At 49.9% G+C, this 23,319-nt stretch overlaps 1 protein-coding gene across 2 annotated transcripts; it reads left to right on the forward strand.

Annotated features, from left to right (window-relative positions):
* The first annotated feature begins 2,545 nt into the window (after positions 1–2,545).
* On the forward strand, positions 2,546–23,306 carry LOC112623029 (pre-mRNA-splicing factor ATP-dependent RNA helicase DHX16). Of its 2 annotated transcripts, none has more exons than XM_025383184.1 (20): positions 2,546–3,005; positions 4,728–4,975; positions 5,059–5,221; positions 5,562–5,618; positions 10,272–10,526; positions 10,733–10,936; positions 11,015–11,206; positions 13,003–13,113; positions 13,282–13,397; positions 15,511–15,721; positions 15,919–16,017; positions 16,129–16,281; positions 19,280–19,420; positions 19,614–19,776; positions 19,864–19,982; positions 20,108–20,175; positions 20,772–20,934; positions 21,033–21,194; positions 21,491–21,664; positions 23,061–23,306. In XM_025383184.1, the coding sequence occupies exons 1-20, from the start codon at positions 2,799–2,801 to the stop codon at positions 23,187–23,189; spliced, it is 3,135 nt and encodes a 1,044-aa protein (XP_025238969.1). In that variant the 5' UTR covers positions 2,546–2,798; the 3' UTR covers positions 23,190–23,306. The 2 variants fall into 2 exon arrangements, with proteins under 2 accessions (XP_025238969.1, XP_025238970.1); XM_025383185.1 differs by having other exon boundaries at positions 2,584–2,684.
* The last annotated feature ends 13 nt before the right edge of the window (positions 23,307–23,319 follow it).

Consider the following 23,319-nt stretch of genomic DNA (forward strand, 5'->3'; position numbering starts at 1 on the left):
TAGTCCCAGTTACTCAGGAGGCTGAGGCGAGAGAATGGCGTGAACCCGAGATCGCGCCACTGCACTCCAGCCTGGGTGACAGAGCGAGATTCCATCTCAAAAAAAAAAAAAGGTTTAAAAAACCTTGATAATGCATGGCTTTGGTGCCCATATAGTTGATATTCGGGATTTTCCCATTTCGAAGAGTATCTTATACAAATGTGGAACATCAATATTTTATTCATCAGGTATTTTTGTTTGTTAGTTGTTAGCTCTCCAGGCTAAGAAAGATATGGTTGAATAGTTAGAGTCCTTCTACCACTATAGGTTGCTAATCTCAGACTGGTCAGAGGAGGCCCCAGGCCTTTACTATAAAACAAAATGGATCAGACAAATTGATCTTAAGCATATGCCAAAGGTTTTCAATTTACTAGCAAGAGAACGAGCCCAGTGTCAAAAGACAGCCAGTTCGGAGGAAGTCTGGGAAGGGAAGGAAACAGAATGATTATATTAGCAGCCTGTTAGGTAAAGGTCTTAATAAGTTTCCAGTTGTGACCCAGGAAAACAGTTAGGAAGCTCTGAGATGCCAGGAGTGCCCACAGTCCATCTCAGAAACAGAAAACAATGCATTCAAGAAGTCAGGCCGGGCGTGGTGGCTCACACCTGTAATCCTAACACTTTGGGAGGCCAAGGCGGGTGGATTGCCTGAGCTGAGGAGTTCGAGACCAGCCTGGGCAACACGGTGAAACCCCGTCTCTACTAAAATACAAAAAATTAGCTGGATGTGGTGGCACGTGCCTGTAGTCGCAGGTACTCAGGAAGCGGAGGCAGGAGAATCGCTTGAACCTGAGAGGTGGAGGTTGCAGTGGGCCAAGATCACGCCACTGTACTCCAGCCTGGGCGACAGAGTGAGACTCTGAGACTCCCTCTCCAAAAAAAAAAAAAAAAAAAAAAAAAGTCAGTGATGTAGATCCACTTGTGACTATTAATAAGAACAATGTTTCATTTCCTAACAGTAATGCCTGGTAACTGCAATTAATCATAAAAGTGTGATGCAGGGTCAAACAAATCAGACAGCAGAGCATCAAGAGACAAATTCAGCTTTTTTTTTTTTTTTTTGAGGCATAGTCTTGGTCTGTCGCCTAGATTGGAGAGCCTGATCTCGGCTCACTGCAATCTCGGGCTCCTGGGCTCAAGAGATTCTCCTGTCTCAGGCCCAGCGCGGTGGCTCACACCTGTAATCCCAGCACTTTGGGAGGCTGAGGCAGGCAGATCATGAGGTCAGGAGTTCAGGACCAGCCTGACCAACATGGTAAAATCCCGTCTCTACTAAAAATACAAAAGTAAGCAGGGCGTGATGGCACGTGCCTATTGCGCCTGTAATCCCAGCTACTCCAGAGGCTGAGGCAGGAGAATCACTTGAACCTGGGAGGCAGAGGTTGCAGTGAGCCAAGATCGTGCCTCTGCACTCCAGTCTGGGCAACAGAGCAAGACTCCGTCTCCAAAAAAATAAAAATAAAAAATAAAAGATTCTCTTGTCTCAGCCTAAAGAGTAGCTGGGACTACAGATGCACACCTCCACACCTGGCTAATTTTTTGTAGAGATGGCAGGGTCTCACCATGTTGCCCAGGCTGGTCTCAAACCCCTGTTCTCAAGAGATCCTCCTGCCTCAGCCTCCCAAAGTGCTGGGATTATAGGAAGAGCCACTGCACCTGGCCTTGCTTACTTTTAAATAAGCAGCCACCAGTGATTTTCTCAAGATGTTAGCAAAAATGCAGAAAACAGTTTGCCTGTTCCTTAGTTTGGAGATTTTGTCTTTAACAATTTTCCCCAGTTTCCCAGTTTCTTCCTGCCTAGAGGTCTTCCCTTATGCCTGACCTGTCTTCACTCCTGCTGCAGGCAAACCAATCCTAGCAAAGGTCACTTTTTTGTTTGTTTGAGACAGAGTCTTCCTCTGTCGCTCAGGCTGGAGTGCAGTGGTGGGATCTCGGTTCACTGCAAGCTCCGCTTCCCAGGTACAAACGATTCTCCTGCCTCAGCCTCCCGAGTACCTGGGGCTGCAGGCGCACGCCACCACACCCGGCTAATTTTTATATTTTTAATAGAGACAGGGTTTAGCCATCTTGGCCAGGTTGGCCTCGAACTCCTGACCTCAGGTGATCTGCCCGTCTTGGCCTCCCAAAGTGCTGGGATTACAGGCGTGAGCCACCGCGCCAGGCCAACACGGCTAATATGCTTCATGAGCATGGACCCTATCTTCCAATCTGAAATAGAATTTCGGTCGTCCCTTACTTTGTATAGTTTTTGGCTCTATAAAACTTCCATACTTTATTTATTATGTATCCTGTCCCTCCCCCACCGCAAAATGTAAATTTGGTAAGGAACTTTTGATTTGTCCTCTGCTAGATCCCAGCGACGGAAAGCAATGAGCACACATTAGGCGTCCATTAAATTGATTTCACTTGTTGAATGAATGAGTTAGCGAAGCACTCACGGACTGACCATCAGGGGGCGTCAGAGAAACTGAATAGAGGCGGAAATGAAGAAAAAAGAATTACTCCGAACTTTCAGGCATGGTTCCGCGAGGTTTGAACTCGCTCGGCCACCGTAGTGCTTAGAGGCCGAAAAGGTGCAGCCCCTTCCGGGCTCTGCGGTACCGGACGACGGCTTAGGGATGTCGGAAATTGATCCTAGAGGTCCCAAGGTAGCCGCCTTGCGAAGCTGAGGCTCCAGCCGAGGGCTCCAGGCCTCCGACCAGCCCAGCAGTGAACCGGGCTGCCCGACGCTTCAGGGCTGGGAGCAGGGAGCGTGGGTCGCCATGGCGACGCCGGCGGGGCTGGAGCGCTGGGTTCAGGACGAGCTGCACTCGGTGTTGGGGCTGAGCGAGCGGCACGTCGCCCAGTTCCTGATCGGTACTGCACAGCGCTGCACGTCGGCCGAGGAGTTCGTGCAGCGCCTACGAGACACTGATACTTTGGATCTCAGTGGGCCGGCCCGGGACTTCGCCCTGAGACTCTGGAACAAGGTGTCGGCAGGGTGGGGAGGGGTCCTGTGATTTGTCCCGATGAGGCTGGCCTAACGGTCCATCGAGGAGTTAAGAAAGCTCAGTTCACAAGCACTTATTCTTTGTCCGTTGTCGCCTAGGTACTGTGCTAGCTGCTGGACGCCCAGCTCAGTGGAGAAGATTGAGGAGGGCTTAGGTGTGTCGGGTTAAACGCAATAGAACGGTGTTTTTCGAACTCTTAACATGCATCCAGGGCCCTTGTTAAAATGCAGATTGCGATTCAGTAGGGATCTTAGTTTCTGCATTTCTTTCTTTTTCTTTCTTTCTTTCCCTTTTTTTTTTTTTTTTTTTTGAGAGACAGCCTCGCTTGCCCTGTCGCCCAGGCTGGAGTGCGGTCGTAAGATCACGGCTCACTACAGCGTCGATCTCCCTGGCTGAAGCGACCCTCCCATCTCATCTTCCCCAGTAGCTGGGACGACGGGCATGCGCCACCACCCCCGGCTAATATCTTTTATTTTTATTTTTATTTTTAGAGACGAGGCCTTGGTGTGTTGCGCAGGCTGGTCTCTAACTCCTCAGCTCAAGCAGTCCTCCTCTCTCAGCCCCGCAAAGTGCTGGGATTACAGGCGTGAGCCACCTTGCCCGGCCCCCCTCAGCTTCTGAACTTCCTTCCAGCCGTTTAATTAACAGAGGAGGCCCGGTGCAGTGGCTCACACCTGTAATCCCAGCACCCCAGAAGGCTGAGGCAGGAGGATCACTTGAGCCCAGGAGTTCGAGACCAGCCTGGGCAACATAGTGAACCCTCCCTACAAAAAATTTAAAAATTAATTGGGCGTTGTAGTGTGCACCTATGTTTCCAGCTACTTAGGAGCCTGAGGTGGGAGGATCACTTGAGCCCAAGAGGGACAGAGTGAAACCCTGTCTGTAAAAAAAGCCGAAAAGCTTGCCGGGCGCGGTGGCTCAAGCCTGTAATCCCAGCACTTTGGGAGGCCGAGTCGGGCGGATCACGAGGTCAGGAGATCGAGACCATCCTGGCTAACCCGGTGAAACCCCGTCTCTACTAAAAAATACAAAAAAACTAGCCGGGCGAGGTGGCGGGCGCCTGTAGTCCCAGCTACTCGGGAGGCTGAGGCAGGAGAATGGCGTAAACCCGGGAGGCAGAGCTTGCAGTGAGCTGAGATCCGGCCACTGCACTCCAGCCTGGGCGACAGAGCGAGACTCCGTCTCAAAAAAAAAAAAAAAAAAAAAGCCGAAAAGCTGTGGGCCCCATTCAGGATGATAAACATGGGGTGAAGCCATGAGGAAGAAAGAATGAAGGCTGATTAGCTGGTTTAAAACTAAGTAATTGTGCCCGGGTGCGGTGGCTCACGCCTGTAATCCCAGCACTTTGGGAGGCCCAGGCAACTGGATCATGAGGTCAGGAGTTTGAGACCAACCTGGCCAACATGGTGAAACCTCATCTCTACTAAAAATACAGAAATTAGTCGGGCGTGGTGGCAGGCGCCTGTAATCCCAGCTACTTGGGAGGCTGAGGCAGGAGAATTGCTTGAACCTAGGAGGTGGAGGTTGAAGTGAGCCGAGATCACGCCATTGCACTCCAGCTCCGGGTGACAGACCAAGACTCCATCTCCGTGGGCGGGGGGAGACTAAGTAATTGTTTAAATTAGGAACAGAGCTAGAGCTAAGTGGGAGGGCAGAGATCAGGAGTTGCTCAGACCTCCTTATCTTCCCCTCTACTGACAGGTACCACGAAAGGCAGTGGTAGAAAAGCCAGCGCGGGCAGCAGAGCGAGAGGCCCGAGCCCTGCTGGAGAAGAACCGATCTTATAGGTTGTTGGAAGACAGTGAAGAGAGCAGTGAGGAGACTGTGAGTAGGGCTGGAAGCAGCCTCCAGAAGAAACGTAAAAAGCGGAAACACCTCAGGAAGAAGCCTGAGGAAGAGGAGGAAGAAGAGGAGGAAGAGGCTTCTGAGAAAGGGAAGAAGAAAACAGGGTAAGTCAGAAGCAGGGCGAGAGAGGATGGGGCAGGCTGAAGCGTGCTTGATGCCCTTATTTAATCCCCTGGATGGGCTGCAGGGGGAGTAAACAGCAGACAGAGAAGCCAGAGTCAGAAGATGAGTGGGAACGGACAGAGCGTGAGCGCCTTCAGGACCTGGAGGAGCGTGATGCCTTTGCTGAGAGGGTTCGACAGCGGGACAAGGATCGGACTCGAAATGTCCTGGAGCGGTCAGACAAGAAGGTGAACAGGAGCAGCACGTTCTGTAAATCCCCAAGATCCCAGGGTGAAATGTGAGGTTGGCTGTGATTGCAGAGATGGTGATCTCTGGGAAGACAAGGGGCTTTCTCTAGTGAGATGTTCACCTCTGTGGGGAGAGATGAGGTGAGAGAAGCCCTGTGCATCCTGTGGCTAAGGCAACTCTCTACTGTATCTGCAATCGTACAGTTTCCTCACTGAGAGGGGACATTTTTTGTGTTAGGGTACATCTGAATGATCCTTGTGATTCTAGAGAGGAGCAGCTGTCAGTGTGGGGGCTCTTTGGCCTCACACCCCTCCATTCTTGTTTTTTTTTTTTTTCTAGGCTTATGAAGAAGCTCAGAAGCGCCTCAAGATGGCCGAGGAAGACCGGAAGGCCATGGTGAGTCCCAGGGCCCAGGGAGCCAAGATCAGAAGACAAAAGGGAAGACCTTCTGATAGAGTGGTTACGTATAGGGAGAGAGAATACAGAGGAAGCACGGTGTGGATGCTGATGGAGTGGTCAGGTCTCTAGAGGAGGGGCTTGGTTGTCAGGAGCCAGCTGAGGACAGACTTATGTTGTCGAGGGAAGGAGCCCTCTTAAGTTGTAGGGGGAAGGAGGCTACCCATAAGTCCTTGACTCTTAACTTTAGGATCAAACATACTCTATTAGTGAATGAAGTCATGAGCTTTCCCTATTCCTGAGTCCTAATGAGATGTGAGGCAGCTGGAATGTTGTCAAGAAGGTTGCTGGAGGACAGGGGCAGGGCAGCAGTCCCACTGTACAGGAATATGCTAACCATTCAGCTTAGGTACACCATCTCCAAATACCTTCCCACCACCTAATTCTTGCACCCCTTATATGGCTTTGTGATCTCCCTGTGTCTTCTCACTGGACAGGGGCAGAGCCCTCATAATTCATAAACTGGACTTTTTATGGTATGAAACTAGGTAGGGTAAGCTGTTTTCCAAAGGCCTGGTCTTGTCAAGTAAAGTCACACTTAGATTCCCCAATAGAATTTTGAGACACTTCGAGCTCCTTTTTTTTTCTTACCTTTTTTCTTTTTTTTGAAATGGAGAGGGGCACACGCTGTCCTGTCGCCCAGGATGGAGTGCAATGACGCGATCTCGGCTCACTGCAACCTCTGCCTCCCAGGTAGCTGGGATTACAGGAGCACACCACCACACCTGGCTAATTTTTTTTATCTTTAGTAGAGACGAGGTTTCACCATGTTGGTCAGGGTGGTCTCGAACCCCTGACCTTGTGATCCACCCACCTTGGCCTCCCAAAGAGCTGGAATTATAAGCGTGAGCCACCGTGCCCTGCCTTCTTTTTATTTGTTTTATTTTTAATTTTTATTTATTTATTTATTTTTGAGGTGGAGTCTCACTCTGTTGCCAGGCTGGAGTGTGGTGGCGTGATCTCAGCTCACTGTAACCTCTGCCTCCCTGGTGGAGGAATCAAGTGATTCTCCTGCCTCAGCCTCCCGAGTAGCTGGGACTACAGACCCGCACCACCACACTCGGCTAATTTTTTGTATTTTTAGTAGAGAGGGGGTTTCATCATGTTGGCCAGGATGGTGTTGATCTCTTGACCTTGTGATCTGCCCGCCTTGGCCTTCCAAAGTGTTGGGATTACAGGCCTGAGCCACCACGCCTGGCCCTTTTTACTTTTTAAATTTTATTTATTTATTTATTTATTTTTATTTATTTTTTTGAGACGGAGTCTCTCTCTGTCCCCAAGGCTGGAGTGCAGTAGTGTGATCTTGGCTCGCTACAAGCTCTGCCTCCCGGGTTCATGCCAATCTCCTGCCTCAGCCTCCCGAGTAGCTGGGACTACAGGCGCCCGCCACCACGCCTGGCTAATGTGTTTTGTGTTTTTTTAGTAGAGACAGGATTTCACCGTGTTAGCCAGGATGATCTTGATCTCCTGACCTTGTGATCCGACCACCTCGGCCTCCCAAAGTGCTAGGATTACAGTCGTGAGCCACCACGCCCAGCTTTTTATTTATTTATTTTTTTGAGACAGAGTTTTGCACTTGTTGCCCAGGCTGGAGTACAATGGCATGATCTTGGCTCACTGCAACCTCTGCCTCCCAGGTTCAAGCGATTCTCCTGCCTCAGCTTCCAGAGTAGCTGGGATTATAGGCATGAGCTATCTCGCCTGGCTAATTCTGTAGAGACAGGGTTTCTCCATGTCGGTCAGGCTGGTCTTGAACTCCTGACTTCAGGTGATCCACCTGCCTCAGCTTCCCAAAGTGCTAGGATTACAGGTGTGAGCCACCGTGTGCCTGGCCTACTCTTGAAGGTTTCTCCTGACCAATTTATCTCATATCTCTTCCTGAAATTGACTGTGGTTAGGCTTCTGAGACATCTCAGTGCAGTTGTAGTGGTGGTGGTGGTACTGTTTTGGCCTGAATTTAATTTTTCTTCTTTTTTTCTTTCTTTTTTTTTTCTTGAGACGGAGTCTCGTTCTGTTGCCCTGGCTGGAGTGCAGTGGCATGATCTCGGCTCACTGCAACCTCTGCCTCCCGGGTTCAAGTGATTCTCCTGCCTCAACCTCCCGAGTAGCTGGGACTACAGACATGCACCAGCATGCCCGGCTTACTTTTGTATGTTTAGTAGAGACGCGGTTTCGCCATGTTGGCCAGTCTGATCTCAAACTCCTGACCTTAGGTGATCCATCCCCCTCGGCCTCCCAAAGTGTTAGGATTACAGGCATGAGCCACTGTGCCCAGCTGTAATTTTTCTTTTTCAATTACAAAAATATTTAAGCACATAGGGAAGTTGAAAGAATAGAAAAAAGAACACTCATATACACTATTCAGTTTGAAAAATGGTTAATACTGTGGGCAATATTTGCATTGTCTTTGTAAATGTGGTATGTTCTTTTCAGATCATTTAAGAGTCTTAGACATCATAGCATTTTATCTCTAAGTACATCAGTATGTACCTGCTAAGGATAAAGACATTGTCCTCTAAAATCAGAATGCTCTTGTCACAGTCAGGAAGTTGAACAGCAATTCTTACGTATCAACTAAGATCTCTGTACAATCAAAGATTCCCTCATTACCCCCAAAATAACTTTAATGACTGCTTTTTCCTAACAATGCAGTCAAGGTTCATGCATTGCATTTGGTTATTAGATTTTAAGTTTGTTTCTCTCTCTCTCTGTCTCACCTTGCAGTGTCCTACATTCTGGATTTGTCTGATCCTTATCTTATGGTGTTAAGTACTTCTCTGCCCTGTGCTTTCTTTAAAGCGGCAATTGGGTCTAAAGCTTGTCTACACTCAGATTAAACAGTTGTGGCAGGAACACTTCTTGGGCAGTGATGTGCACTTCATATTATGTCATATCACGGGGACATGCTATCCAGTTGTGTATCTATTAGTATTGATATCCTTTCTACCAATAGCCTTTCATCGAATGCTTTTAGCAGCCACTGGTAATCCTTTCCTGAACATGTTATTTTGTTGGGGATTGCAAAATGGTGATTTTTTGATTCTGTCATTCCTGTTACATGTATTGGCTAGAATTTGTCTATAAAGAAGAGCTTTTCCTTAACAACTAGGAACAAGCTACAGTTCCTTCTTAAAAACCAGGGTAAATGTTTGTTTCCTTTTAAATACCAACTTTTAGAGTAAGGAGTTTGGTGTAACAGTCATTTCACTGGAGACAGATTTTTTTTCCCTTGTTTTTTGTTTGTGTGTGTCATGTTGGATCCAAGAATTTTTATTTTTCAGTATTTTATAATCTCACATCATTATTCTTTTTAGTGCTCAAATTGCTCTGATTTTTTACCCATATTAAAAAAAAATCTATCTTCCTCTTCCATTGAAGGAATATTTGACTGTGGTACTTAGATTAGGTCGTGATCATAAACTGCATTTTAAGTCTTTACAGAACAAACAAGAAAAGCCAAGCAACTAAGTAGAACCAGGCCCCTTAAGGGTAAAACACTAGAGGGCTTTTTTTTTTAACATGGAGTTTTGTTCTTGTCGCTCAGGCTGGAGCGCAGTGGCGTGATCTAAGCTTACTGCAACCTCCGCCTCCCGGGTTCAAGCAATTCTCCTGCCTCTGCCTCCCAAGTAGCTGGGATTACAGGTGCCCACCACCGTGCCCGGCTAATTTTTGTATTTTTAGTAGAGACGGGGGTTTCACCATGTTGGCCATGCTGGTCTCGAACTCCTGACTTCAGGGGATCCACCCGCCTCAGCCTTTCAAAGTGCTGGGATTGCAGGTGTGAGCCACTGCGCCCGCCCGACCACCAGAGGGGCTTTGACCTTGCAGTAGAGGAAGTTGGGATCACAGGGAAGATGATGTTGTCATAGTGGGAGGACTCCTGGCAGGAAAGGGCCTTACAGATATTGCCAGTTTTCTGCTGTCATCCATAATGTGTGCTGAAAAGTTTGTATCAAAGGTAAATGTGTAGAAACTAAGTGACACATAGCATGGTGAAGAGAGGTTAGTACCAGAGAGCCAAACATCCCTGATTACATTTGCCTTACAGAAACACTCTGATGCTGTAGTCCTACCTTTTTATAATCAGTTTTTCTCTCTTCCTCAAACTATAGTCATACAGTTTAAGACCAAGGAACATCTAACTGGGGCTGAAGATTGCCTCCTGTTGGCACCCCCACTGGTTTCTATCTTTGTCTAAATTGTTTTTGGTTTGAGTCCTGTGCTTCTAAATACTGGATTAGCCTTTTATTTTCCCCCTTTCCACTAATTTGAATAAAATGGCAAGAGTAAAATAAAGCTATGCAGACATCTCCCTGATGTATCTGTTTTAACAAAGGTGATAATGCTGCCCAGGGGACTTTCCAGCTGGATTCTGCTGCAGGAAGATAGGGTGTGGCGTCAGTATGTAGCATCCAAAGAGGCCCAGATTTGAGTATGTCATTGTTTTGGTTGTGCATTGCAGAGGGAAGGTGGAGGGTGCATCCTTAGGTTCTCATGGCCGCCTGTCAGGGAATTTTTCCTTTTTAGGGATTGGTAGAGAAAGGGGTTGCTGCTCCAGCAAGATAAGGATTCGACTGTCCTTTCCCAACTCAGGTCCCTGAGCTGCGGAAGAAATCTCGCCGAGAGTACCTGGCTAAGCGGGAGCGAGAGAAGCTTGAGGACCTGGAGGCGGAGCTGGCTGATGAGGAGTTCCTTTTTGGGGATGTCGAGCTGAGCCGGCATGAGCGGCAGGAGCTCAAATATAAGCGGCGAGTGCGGGATCTCGCCCGGGAGTACCGGGCAGCTGGGGAGCAGGAGAAGCTGGAGGCCACCAATCGCTACCACATGCCCAAGGAAACCCGAGGACAGGTGAGGCGAAGCGGCATCTGCTTCAGCCTTGGTCCCTAAGACAAATTGCAGGGAAGGCTTCAGGGGACTGGGCAACCCCTGGGTCAGCCCCTTTCTTGCCTTGCCTTTCCTAGTGGGCAGTGGGTGGGGGTAGTTATGGGAGGAGGGGGGTGGGCAGAGAGGACATCCTCTGTTTTCGAGTCTTCACATATCCCCGCTCTCTGTAGCCAGCCCGAGCTGTGGATCTAGTGGAGGAGGAATCAGGAGCCCCTGGGGAAGAGCAGCGGCGCTGGGAAGAGGCGCGGCTTGGGGCAGCATCCCTGAAGTTTGGGGCCCGAGATGCTGCCTCTCAGGAGCCCAAGTATCAGCTGGTGCTGGAGGAGGAGGAGACCATTGAGTTTGTCCGGGCCACTCAGCTCCAGGGTGATGAGGTAAGAGGAGAGCTGGGAGATATTCTGAGAAGGACCCGAAGCGAGCTATTTAGCTCACATCTCCTCCTCTTTCCTTAGGAGCCATCAGCTCCACCCACCTCAACTCAGGCCCAGCAGAAAGAGTCCATCCAGGCTGTCCGCCGCAGCCTCCCGGTGTTCCCATTTCGAGAGGAGCTCCTGGCTGCTATTGCAAATCACCAAGTCCTCATCATTGAAGGCGAGACAGGCTCAGGGAAGACCACCCAGATCCCGCAGTATCTCTTTGAGGAGGTACAGTCATCTCACCCTTCAGCTTGCCAGGGCACCTGGCATCAATGTCCTCATTCCTATCAGTGCTCCTTTTACATTGCATTTTTAGTAGTCACTTACCCATCTTTTCCACTAAATTGTGAAATTCTTGAGAATAAAGACCATACCCTTTTCACATTTCTGTTCTCACTTCCTACATTCATTTCATTCAGGTTAGAAGGACGGGTAGGTGGATAGGTGGAGTGGGACATGTGTGTAAATGTGGACCTCCCTGTACTCCAGCCTGGCCAAAAAACAAGAAGTTAAAGGACTATTTTCTTGTCTTTTTGATCGTTTTTTTTTTTTTTTTTGGAGATGGGAGTCTTGCTGTGTCACCCAGGCTGGAGTGCAGTGGCACGATCTCGGCTCACTGCAACCTCTTACTCCTGGGTTCAAGCAATTCTCCTGCCTCAGTCTTCAAAGTAGCTGGAATTACAGGCATGTGCCACCACACCTGGCTTATTTTTTAGTAGAGATGGGATTTCACCATGTTGGCCAGGCTGGTCTCGAACTCCTGACCTCAAGTGATCCAGTCGCCTCAACCTCCCAAAGTGCTGGGATTACAGGCATGAGCCACTGTGCCTGGCCCCGGCCCTATTTTGGAGGCTCTTGCTCTGATGCCCAAGCTGGAGTGATGTGGCACCATCATGACTTACTGCAAGCTGGAACTCCTGGGCTCAAGAGATCCTCCCACCTCAGCCTCCTGAGTATCTGGGAGGTGCACACCACCATGCCCATATTAAAAATTTTTTGTTTTTTTGAGGTGGAGTCTCGCTCTGTCGCCAGCCTGGAATGCAGTGGTGCGATCTTGACTCACTGCAACCTCCACTTCCTAGGTTCAAGTGATTCTCCTGCCTCAGTCTCCCGAGTAGCTGGGACTACAGGTGCATACCACTACACCCAGCTAATTTTTATATTTTTAGTAGAGATGGGGTTTCACCATGTTGGCCAGGATGGTCTCAGTCTCCTGACCTCATGATCTGCCCACCTTGGCCTCCCAAAGTGCTAGAATTACAGGTGTTAGCCACTACACCTGGCCTGAAATTTGTTTTGTTTTGTTTTGTTTTTTGTTGTTGTTGAGACAGACTCTTGCCCTTTTGTCTAGGCTGGAGTGTGGTGGCATGATCTTGGCTTACTGCAACCTCTGCCTCCCAGGTTCAAGCGATTCTCCTGCCTTAGCCTCCCAAGTAGCTGGAATTACAGCCATGCACCACCATGCCCGGCTACTTTTTTGTATTTTTAGTAAAGACAGGGTTTCACCATTTTGGCCAGGCTTGTCTCAAACTCCCAACCCCGGGAGATCCGCCTGGCTCGGCCTTCCAAAGTGCTGGGATTGCAGGCGTGAGCCACTGGGCCTGGCCAAAGTTTTTAATTTTTAATTTTTTTGTCATACTACGTTGCCCAGGCTGGTCTCGAACTCCAGAGCTCAGGCAATCCTCCCACCTCAGCCTCCCAAAGTACTAGGATTATAGGCGTGAGCCACCGTGCCCAGCCTTCCTGCTTTTTACCTTAGCTGACTCTGCCTCAGCTAATCTGTTCTTTTCCAGCTCAAGTCTAGCAGAGCCGTGAACTTAATTACCCAGAGCTAGGTGAGGACCCCCTTTGAGGGCCCTAGGTCTGTCATCCTATCTATTTGCCCTTCTTTTCTGGTTTTCAGCATCTGTCTTTTCCTCCTTTTCTCCTATCTGGCTTTTACAACTTCTTTCTCTGAATTGTACCTGGTCCCAGGGGGCATATTTAGCAAAGGGTAAACCTCTTCTTTCTTCCTTGTCATTCAGGGTTATACAAAGAAGGGTATGAAGATTGCCTGCACCCAACCCCGGAGAGTGGCCGCCATGAGTGTAGCCGCCCGAGTGGCCCGGGAGATGGGTGTGAAGCTTGGGAATGAGGTGAGATTTCTAGGGAACTGGGGGTAGAGACTGGGGTCTGTGACTCAGTCTACACTGCCCTCAGGTCCCTACAGCAGAAGTCTTGGTGCTGCCCCACTTCACCTTTCCCCAAGTTCCTTTCAGGGCACACCATCCAACACTTGGTTGCTAATGGTTTCCCTTGACCAGGTTGGCTACAGCATCCGCTTTGAGGACTGCACATCAGAGCGAACTGTCCTCCGCTACATGACAGATGGGATGCTTCTCCGGGAGTTCCTCTCTGAGCCTGACCTTGCGAGTTACAGGTACATACAGGGCCCTCATCTCCCATGAGAGAGCTGCCCACACTCTCTTCCCCCTGTGCTGCCGCCTCCCTCCCACTCAGTTCTCTCCTGGATCTCTAACCTCTGGCTTTTCTCTCATTTCTTGCCACCCAGCCAATTCAGCCATTGTCTTCTGATTAATCCACCAGTTCTTATATCGTTATGGTTCAAACGGTCCTTGAACTGACCTCCAGGAACCACGGAGATGGGGCTGGAGGATAGAAGAGATTGTAGAGAAAGCCTCTTCTTCTTTCCCCATTCATCTCCAGGGTTTAGAAAACAACCAGGATAGCATAGCATTGCTGCGGAGGCTTGAAATGCCATGTGAAGACCATTTGAAAACACTTGGAATGCTCAGCTTAGAGGGAGAAACAGGAGAGGCATCCTGGTTCCCTCTAAATATGTGAAGGCTGTTACATGGAAAGAAGGATGAGACTTGGTTTATGTAACCCTACAGGATATAGCTAGGAGCCATGGGGAGGTTACAGGGAGACAGATTCCAACTCAATACCGATGGCTGAATAACCCTCAGAGTGTTGGAGATTGCAGGGCCTGTCAGAGTGGTTGGACTCTGGATCTTGGCCCTCCACACAAGTCTTGGGTAGCTTGGTCTGTGAATAATGAGCTCTTAGTGCTGGAAATGGCCAAGCAGAGGTTGGTTGAACATGTGTTGAGGGGGAAAAGGGATTCACGAATGTGCTGGGGTTGGGGTCAGGCCAGCTGAACAATATGTGCCCTTTTGACTCTTCAGAGGCTGTGAATTTCTGGCCCTGGAAGATCACAGTGGAGTGATTGGACAGATAGGATTTTATCCTTCATATCCCTTGCAAAAAATCTCTGAGAACCCATGGAGAGCCAGCCAGTGCAAGAGGGCCTGATGCAGATATTTTTGCCCATCGAGCCAGCCTGCTTTGTGGAATGACTGGGGGCTTCACCATCACAGTTAGGGTTAGGGACAAAGAGTTGAGGTCAGAGAGGTGGGTAGGGGAAGATGAGGATGAGTTCCTGAGACTTGGCTGCCACCCAGAAAAGCCAAAAAATAAAGCAAAGAGAAAGAAGGTGTCATGCACATAACTGAGTTAGGAGGAAACCAGGGAGCATGCAGAGTCCTCTGAGAGTTGGGGTAGAAAGGCTTAACTTGCTCCTCTCTGCAAAAGAAGAATCCTTCTTAGCAGGTCTCCCTCTGTCACCCAGACTGGAGTGCAGTGGTGCAAGCTCAGCTTACTGCAAGCTCCGCCTCCCAGGTTCATGCCATTCTCCTGCCTCAGCCTCCCGAGTAGCTGGAACTACAGGCGCCCGCCACCACACTCGGCTAATTTTTTTTTTTTTTTTTTTAAGTAGAGACGGGGTTTCACCGTGTTGGCCAGGATGGTCTCAATATCCTGACCTCGTGATCCACCCTTCTCGGCCTCCCGAAGTGCTGGGATTACAGGCGTGAACCACCGCACCTGGCCTCTTTTTATATAGAGTGTCGCTCTGTCACCCCGGCTGGAGTGCAGTGGCTCAATCTTGGCTCACTGCAACCTCTGCCTCCCGGGTTCAAGCGATTCTCCTGCCTCAGCCACCTGAGTAGCTGGGACTACAGGTGTGCGCCACCACACCTGGCTAATTTTTTTTGTATTTTTAGAAGAGACAGGGTTTCGCCATATTGGCCAGGCTGATCTCAAACTCCTGACCTCGTGATCTGCCTGCCTTGGCCTCCCAAAGTGCTGGGATTACAGGTGTGAGCCACCGCACCCAGCCTAAAGCATATCCTTCAACTTTTTCTAGTAAGAGAAGCTACTGAGTCTAAGCAGACTCTTGACTGAACTAGACAGTATGTCTAACTTGTCCTGGCCTCAATGCAGCCTCTACATCTTGGCTTCTATTGTCTGCTGAGGCTGGGATAGGTTGCAGATCATGGGTCCCTGGCCGCCTCTGACTTTCTGTTGGTCTTACATAACTGGGATGGCTGAGTTCTCCTTAGAGCCCCCTCCGTCAACAGTCATTCTTGAGCTCTTTGTGTCCATCACTCCCCTCTCGTCCAGGGAACCCTGGTGTCTGATACTGCATTGCCCAGCGCTCCTCCCTCATTGCTGCCCTATTCCCTCCCCAGTGTGGTGATGGTGGATGAGGCTCACGAACGGACCCTACACACAGACATTCTCTTTGGATTGATCAAGGATGTTGCTCGCTTCCGACCTGAGCTCAAGGTCCTGGTGGCTTCAGCCACACTGGACACTGCCCGTTTCTCCACCTTCTTTGATGACGCCCCTGTGTTTCGAATCCCCGGACGCAGGTTTCCTGTGGACATCTTCTACACCAAGGTGCTACCTCAGGGAGGATGGGCTTAAGTCTGTGGCAGAAAAGCTGAGGCCTTTGGAGACAGTTATCCCAAGGAGGGAAAGATGGAGTGGAAGGTCCAAAGGGGAACTAGGATAAAGTATATGTTGAACTGGGAGGAGAGGAAAGGTTTGCCTAAGCAGGTGGCCCTCCTGTGACCCCATCTCTTTCTGCTCTCCAGGCTCCAGAGGCTGACTACTTGGAAGCTTGTGTTGTATCTGTGTTGCAGATCCACGTGACCCAGCCCCCTGGGGATATCCTGGTGTTCCTGACAGGACAGGTGCCTGACATGGTTGGGAGAGGGGAGGATGTATCCCAGGGGAAGACGGGGCCGGCATGTTGGCCTTCTGTGACTCTGGGATCCCTGCTGCTCTCCCCACCCTCTATCCAGGAGGAGATTGAGGCTGCCTGTGAGATGCTCCAGGATCGCTGCCGCCGCCTGGGCTCCAAAATCCGGGAGCTCCTGGTGCTGCCCATTTATGCCAACCTGCCCTCTGACATGCAGGCCCGTATCTTCCAGCCCACGCCACCTGGGGCACGAAAGGTCAGTTGGAGAAACCCACACTCTTCACCCCTGTGCTTCCCACAACTAGTAGTGAAAAAGCTGTGTGCCTGCCCCATGCAAGGTGAGCCCTGGGCACTGCTGCACACAGCTGAGGAGCAGTCAGTCCTTTGTCCCTGGGACTGAAGGGAGGAGAAATATGGTGTGAACCAAGAGAGAGCCAAATATGTGATCTGGAAAGTAAGCACAGTAGATTCAGTGGAGAAGGGAAGTCCTTGATGTGCCAGGAGGTGGGATTTGATATGGACCTTTAAGAGAAATGGCTGAGGTCGGCCAGGTGCAGTGGCTCACACCTATAATCCCAGCACTTTGGGAGGCCGAGGTGGGCAGATCACAAGGTCAGGAGATCAAGACCATCCTGGCTAACATGGTGAAACCCTGTCTCTACTAAAAAAATTTTTCAAAAATTAGCTGGGCATTGTGGCAGTCGCCTGTAGTCTCAGTTACTCGGGAGGCTGAGGCGGGAGAATGGCATGAACCCAGGAGGCGGAGCTTGCAGTGAGCTGAGATCGTGTCACTGCACTCCAGCCTGGGCGACAGAGTGAGACTCCATCTCAAAAAAGAAGAGAAAAGGCTGAGGTCAGGCATGGTGGCTCACGCCTGTAGTCCCAGGACTTTCGGAGGCCGAGGTGGGCGGATCACTTGAGGTCAGTAGTTCAAAACCGGGTTTGCTAACATGGTGAAACCCTGCCTCTTCTGAATATACAAAAATCAGCTGGGGGCCAGGCGCGGTGGCTCAAGCCTGTAATCCCAGCACTTTGGGAGGCCGAGACGGGTGGATCACGAGGTCAGGAGATCGAGACCATCCTGGCTAACACGGTGAAACCCCGTCTCTACTAAAAAAATACAAAAAACTAGCCAGGCGAGGTGGCGGGCGCCTGTAGTCCCAGCTACTCGGGAGGCTGAGGCAGGAGAATGGCGTGAACCCGGGAGGCGGAGCTTGCAGTGAGCTGAGATCTGGCCACTGCGCTCCAGCCTGGGCGACAGAGCGAGACTCTGTCTCAAAAAAAAAAAAAAAAAAAATCTGCTGGGCGTGATGGCGTGCGCCTATAATCCCAGCTGTTCAGGAGACTGAGTCATGAGAATCGCTTGAACCCGGGAGGAGGAGGTTGCAGTGAGCTGAGATTGCCCTACTGCACTCCAGCCTGGTGACTGTGCGAGACTCCGTCTCAAAAAAGAAAAATGGCTGAGAAGTTATCAGAGGAAGGCCCAAAGTATGTTTGAGGTCAGTGTGAGCTAATAGGCTTAGTGGGAGGTTCATATGGTGAAGGAGTAGGAGACAAGGCTAGAAACAATTTGGGGCTAAGATTAGGGAGAGCCTTTGATGACAGGAGAGTTTGGACTTTATTTATTTTTCTTTTTTGAGACAGAGTCTCGCTCTGTCACCTAGGCTGAAGTGCAGTGGCAAGATATCGGCTCACTGCAGCCTCTGCCTCCCAGGCTCAAGTGATTCTTGTGCCTCAGCCTCCCAAGTAGCTGGGATTACAGGTGTGTACCACCACACCAAGCTAAATTTTTTTTTTTTTTTTTTTTTTGAGATGGAGTCTCACTCTTGCCCAGGCTGGAGTGCAGTGGCGCCAACTCTGCTCACTGCAACCTCTGCCTCACAGGTTCAAGCGATTCTCCTGCCTCAGCCCCCCTAGCAGCTGGGATTATAGGCGCCCTCCACCACGCCCAGCTGATTTTTTGTATTTTTAGTAGAGATGAGGTTTCGCTATTTTGGCCAGATTGGTCTTGAATGCCTGACCTCAGGTGATCCACCCACCTTGGCCTCCCAAAGTGCTGGGATTATAGGCATGAGCCACCGTGCCCGGCCAACACCCAGCTAATTTTTAGTAGAGACGGGGTTTTGCCATGTTGGCCAGGCTGGTCTTGAACTCCTGGCCTCAAGTGATCCACCTGCCTTGGCCTCCCAAAGTGCTGGGTTACAGGCATGAGCCACTGTGCCCGGCGAAGTTTGGACTTTAGACAGCTGAGTAGCAATCAAAGGATTTTGAGCAGAGATTTAACTTTCATTGAACAAATATTTAATGAGTTCCTTCTGTGTGTCAGGTACACAGGGGTTGATGATACAGTGATGAACAAAACAAGTCCCTAGCCTAACAAACTTGCACTTGTGGTCTATTGGGGAAACAGTGGATGCATAAATACATAATGTCAATTTGTGGCCAGTGCTATGAAGAGATACAAGGTAGCACAGCAGGATGGAACTTGACTCTGAGGGGTGGGAGTGAGGACTGGCATGAAGGTATTTTCCTTGAGGTGTAGTGAGGGCCTCTTCAGTAAGGGGAAAGTGGAACAGAGACCCAAACCAGGTGAGGGAGGGAGCCAGGCTGATACCTGTGAGAAGAGTGTGCCAGACAGAGGGAACAGCTGATGCAAATAATCCAGTGAGGAGTGCACTTACGTGGGCAGAGCAAAGCAGTGTGCGAGAGGAGTGAGGGAGGTGGTGGAGTGCTAGCAGATGAGGTCAGAAAGGCAGCTGGGGTAGGTGATCCAGGCTTTTAAGGGGCTTGGATTAAATTCTAGAGTAGGATAGGAAGCCACTGAAGGATGGGGAGTGATGTGACAGGTTTGTATTTTAAAAGGACTGTCCTGGATGCCATGTGACAGAGGGTAGGGGCAGAAGCAGGGAGACGTGTTAGGAGGCTCTTACAGGAAGTGTTGTGTGAAGATGAAAGCGGTGGTGGGGAAGATGGGGCAGGAACTTGAACACCCCCATTTCCCAACCCCCCCCCCCCAAAAAAACCCTAAATCCTCTTCTCCATTTTCTTTCCTCCTATGGCCCTGCTATCTCCCAGCCCCCGCTTCCCTCTCCCCTGTCTTTTGGACTTGTTCCCTGCTCCTGACCTTGAATACTAATTCCTTCAGCTCCTGCCCCTTACTGCAATTGCTTCACTACTCCTAACTTTCCAAGATTACTTTTTCTGGGTAACTAGGTAGGTGGGGTCAGTGGGTGACCCCATATCCTCTCACTCAGGTGGTTGTGGCAACGAACATTGCTGAGACATCACTCACCATCGAGGGCATCATTTATGTGCTGGATCCAGGGTTCTGTAAGCAGAAGAGCTACAACCCCCGCACAGGCATGGAATCGCTCACTGTCACACCCTGCAGCAAGGTCAGCCTGGGAATGCATGGGGGTGGGGGAGGTGGAGTTGGCCCACAGAGAAGGTCCAACTCAGAAGCAGAGTGGGGGCTTCCTAGGGAGCGGGGATGAGCAGTTTGCATCCTTCCAGATTTCTTGTGTAAATACTGCCTTTTCTCTTTTCCCTGACCAAATTGTCAGCCAGCCTGCTCTCCTTTCTTTCCAGGCCTCAGCCAATCAGCGAGCTGGCAGGGCAGGTCGAGTGGCTGCAGGGAAGTGCTTCCGCCTGTATACTGCCTGGGCCTATCAGCACGAGCTTGAGGAAACCACAGTGCCTGAGATCCAGAGGACCAGCTTGGGCAATGTCGTGTTGCTGCTCAAGAGCTTAGGTGATTGGGCTACCTGAGAGAGGAGGGAGGGGCTGGAGTCACTGTCCTTTGAAGGGACTGTGTTCCATCTGTCACACCTCTCTCTAGGGATCCATGACCTAATGCACTTTGATTTCCTGGACGCTCCACCATATGAGACACTGCTGCTGGCTTTGGAGCAGCTGTATGCTCTGGGAGCCCTCAACCACCTTGGGGAGCTCACTACGGTGAGTTGGGGGGCAGCATGGCTTGGGGCAGCATGATAGGGGTCAGGATGGCTCCAGGGGCCCCTGTAGTAGTAGTGGGAAACCTGAGGGAGGACTGGGCTCAACTCTCTCTCTCCTCTCCCTAGTCTGGTCGAAAGATGGCAGAGCTGCCGGTGGACCCCATGCTGTCCAAAATGATCTTAGCCTCTGAGAAGTAAGCCCTCCCCTCCACCTGGTCCCCCAGCACACATACTGGCCAGGCCTCCTCTTGTCTCTGGGGTCCTCTTTGTCTTTTTCTCTTCATCATATTATCCTTTAACACATAATAAATTATTAGATAACTCTGATTGCCCTCTTTTGAGGCCAACAAGGGTAAGACACTTGATCCTATCCTTGATTCCACTGTGCCTGGCCCCTTGAGGAACTTACTCATTCCTAAGGTTTGAAACTAGAACATTTAATGTAGCTGTGGAGGGACGACCTTTAAATGCCATTCCTCTGCTGTCAGAGATCTTTTCCAAATGCACATAGTGAATGCACACTTTCTGCAGAAGCCTCAGAAGTCCCCAGTGTTTCCTGCTCCTGCCTCCATGGATGTCCCTCCTTTGTGACTGTGTTTCATCTATGGCCCCTACCTCCTTGACCCCCAGGCTGCTGCCAGAATCTATCTGCTGGCTGCTTTGTAGCCATTAGGCCAACCAGCCTTTTCCACATGAGGAAACATCCATCACACAGTGATCACTCCCCACTCCACCATATCTGTTCCTATGTGTCTTGCTTTGAACTCATGCTTTCCCCTTCCTGTCCCAGGTACAGCTGTTCAGAGGAGATCCTGACAGTGGCTGCCATGCTCTCTGTCAACAACTCCATCTTCTACCGACCAAAGGACAAGGTCGTCCATGCTGACAATGCCCGTGTCAACTTCTTTCTCCCTGGTGGTGACCACCTGGTTCTGCTAAACGTTTACACACAGGTCACTGGGCTTGGGTGAGTGGGAATGAGAGACACCAGGGGACTTTAGTCCTACTGTATACTTAACTGTCTCTCCTTTCTTTTTAATCCTTTTCCCAGTGGGCTGAGAGTGGTTACTCTTCCCAGTGGTGCTATGAGAACTTTGTACAGTTCAGATCAATGCGCCGAGCCCGGGATGTGCGAGAACAGCTGGAAGGGCTCTTGGAACGTGTGGAAGTTGGTCTCAGTTCCTGCCAGGGGGACTATATCCGTGTACGCAAGGTCAGCATTTCTTCAGCCTCCTGCTCTCCACCCCCAGTACCTTCCCAGGAGCAAGCTTCTCTAGGGGCATGCAGCCGTTCCTCCAGCCTGAGAGCATGCCCTCTTCCCCTTGTGTATGACGGTGTCCTCCCAGGGCCCTTTCTTCCCCAGACCACTGAAGGTTCATTCCTGGGAAGTTCTTCATGCATTCCTTACCTCTCTAGTTTTCCTGAAGCTGGAATTAAAAAGGTAGTGAGCTCTTAGGGTCCCCAGATGTCTGCCTTTTCCATTGATTTTCTTTCCTGCCTGCTCCTTAGGCCATCACTGCTGGTTACTTTTACCACACAGCACGGTTGACTCGGAGCGGCTACCGCACAGTAAAACAGCAGCAGACGGTCTTCATTCATCCCAACTCCTCCCTCTTTGAGCAACAGCCACGCTGGCTGCTCTACCACGAACTTGTCTTGACTACCAAAGAGTTCATGAGACAGGTGAGGACAACATCCTGTGCCCACACAGGTGGAGACTATGTAGAGAGATGGTATCCTGACAAGCTAAGAACCCAGGTTCAAGTTGCTGGGAGTGGTACAGAAAGAGGAAGGTAGGGTAAAATAGAAAGACATCCTTTTTTTTTGTTTTTGTTTTTGAGACTGAGTCTCGCTCTATTGCCTAGGCTGGAGTGCAGTGGCGCAATCTAGCCTCACTGCAACCTCTGCCTCCCGGGTTCAAGATACTCTCATGCCTCAGCCTTCCAAGTAGCTGAGATTACAGGTGCAAGCCTCAATGCCTGGCTAATTTTTGGTATTTTTAGTAGAGATGAGGTTTCACCATGTTGGCCAGGCTGGTCTTAAATGCGTGCCTCGGCCTCCCAAAGTGCAGGGATTACAGTTGTAAGCCACTGTGCCCAGCCCAAAGACATCCTTTCTAACAGGTGTCAGCATCTTCCAAGATCTGAGAACTAGACATTTATTCAATACATATTTGAATGGCTACTGTATAGGTGCTGGGGCTATAATGAACAAAGCAGAGTGTCTCTTGTCTCACAGAGTGTACCTTGTCTATGTTCTAGGCTTTTCTTTTTTTTTTTGAGACAAGAGTTACACACTCTAGTAGCCTACGCTGGAGTGCAGTGGCACAGTCTCAGCTCATGCAATCTCTGCCTTCCGGTTTCAAGCAATTCCCCTGCCTCAGCCTCCAGCTGGGTTACAGGTGCCCACCACCACGCCCAGCTAATTTTTGTATTTCTAGTAGAGACAGGGTTTCACCATGTTGGCCAGGTTGATCTCGAACTCCTGACCTCATGATCCGCCCGCCTCAGTCTCCCAAAGTGTTGGGATTACAGGCGTGAGTCACCACGCCCAGCATGTTGTTCTAGACTTTTCTTAGGAATAGCTTATTTGGTATCTTGAATAACATATAGAGGTGTATCTGCCCTTTGGATATATAATAATAGAGCCAGGCACCTTTACCCCTAGCCCTGCAGTCAAAGAGGAAAGATAACTTTTGACCACACGCATGAGGATCTAGGTTGGGGCTGGGCATAGTGGCTCATTCTTGTAAACCATCCTAGCACTTTGGGAGACCAAGGCAGGATCCCAGCACTTTGGGAGGCCAAGATCAGCCCAGGCAACATACTGAGACCCCATCTATACAAAAAATTAATGGGGCACTGTGATGTGTGCCTGTAGTCTCAGCTACTTGGGAGGCTGAGGCAGAAGGACTGCTTTGAGCCTGGGAGGTCGAGGCTGCAGTGAGCCATGATACGCCACTGCAGTCCAGCCTGGGCAACAGAGCAAGACCCTGTTTCAATTTAAGAAAAAAATAATAATACACAAAAGATCTATGTTGGAAAGAAGAGAACTCCATTGATCTTTTCTCTCCTCCTAGGTACTGGAGATTGAGAGCAGTTGGCTTCTGGAGGTGGCTCCCCATTATTATAAGGCCAAGGAGCTAGAAGATCCCCATGCTAAGAAAATGCCCAAAAAAATAGGCAAAACACGAGAAGAGCTAGGGTAAGAGAAGGACGTAAACAGAACCTGTGACACCAGCTCCTTTTCCTTCTATACATTATTTAATACCTATTAAATAAAATTATTTTTGGAATAAAGCTTGTGGGAATATTTGGGATCTAGAGAAAGTGATACAT

This window comes from Theropithecus gelada, chromosome 4, assembly GCF_003255815.1.
Source record: "Theropithecus gelada isolate Dixy chromosome 4, Tgel_1.0, whole genome shotgun sequence".
Lineage (NCBI taxonomy): Eukaryota > Metazoa > Chordata > Mammalia > Primates > Cercopithecidae > Theropithecus > Theropithecus gelada.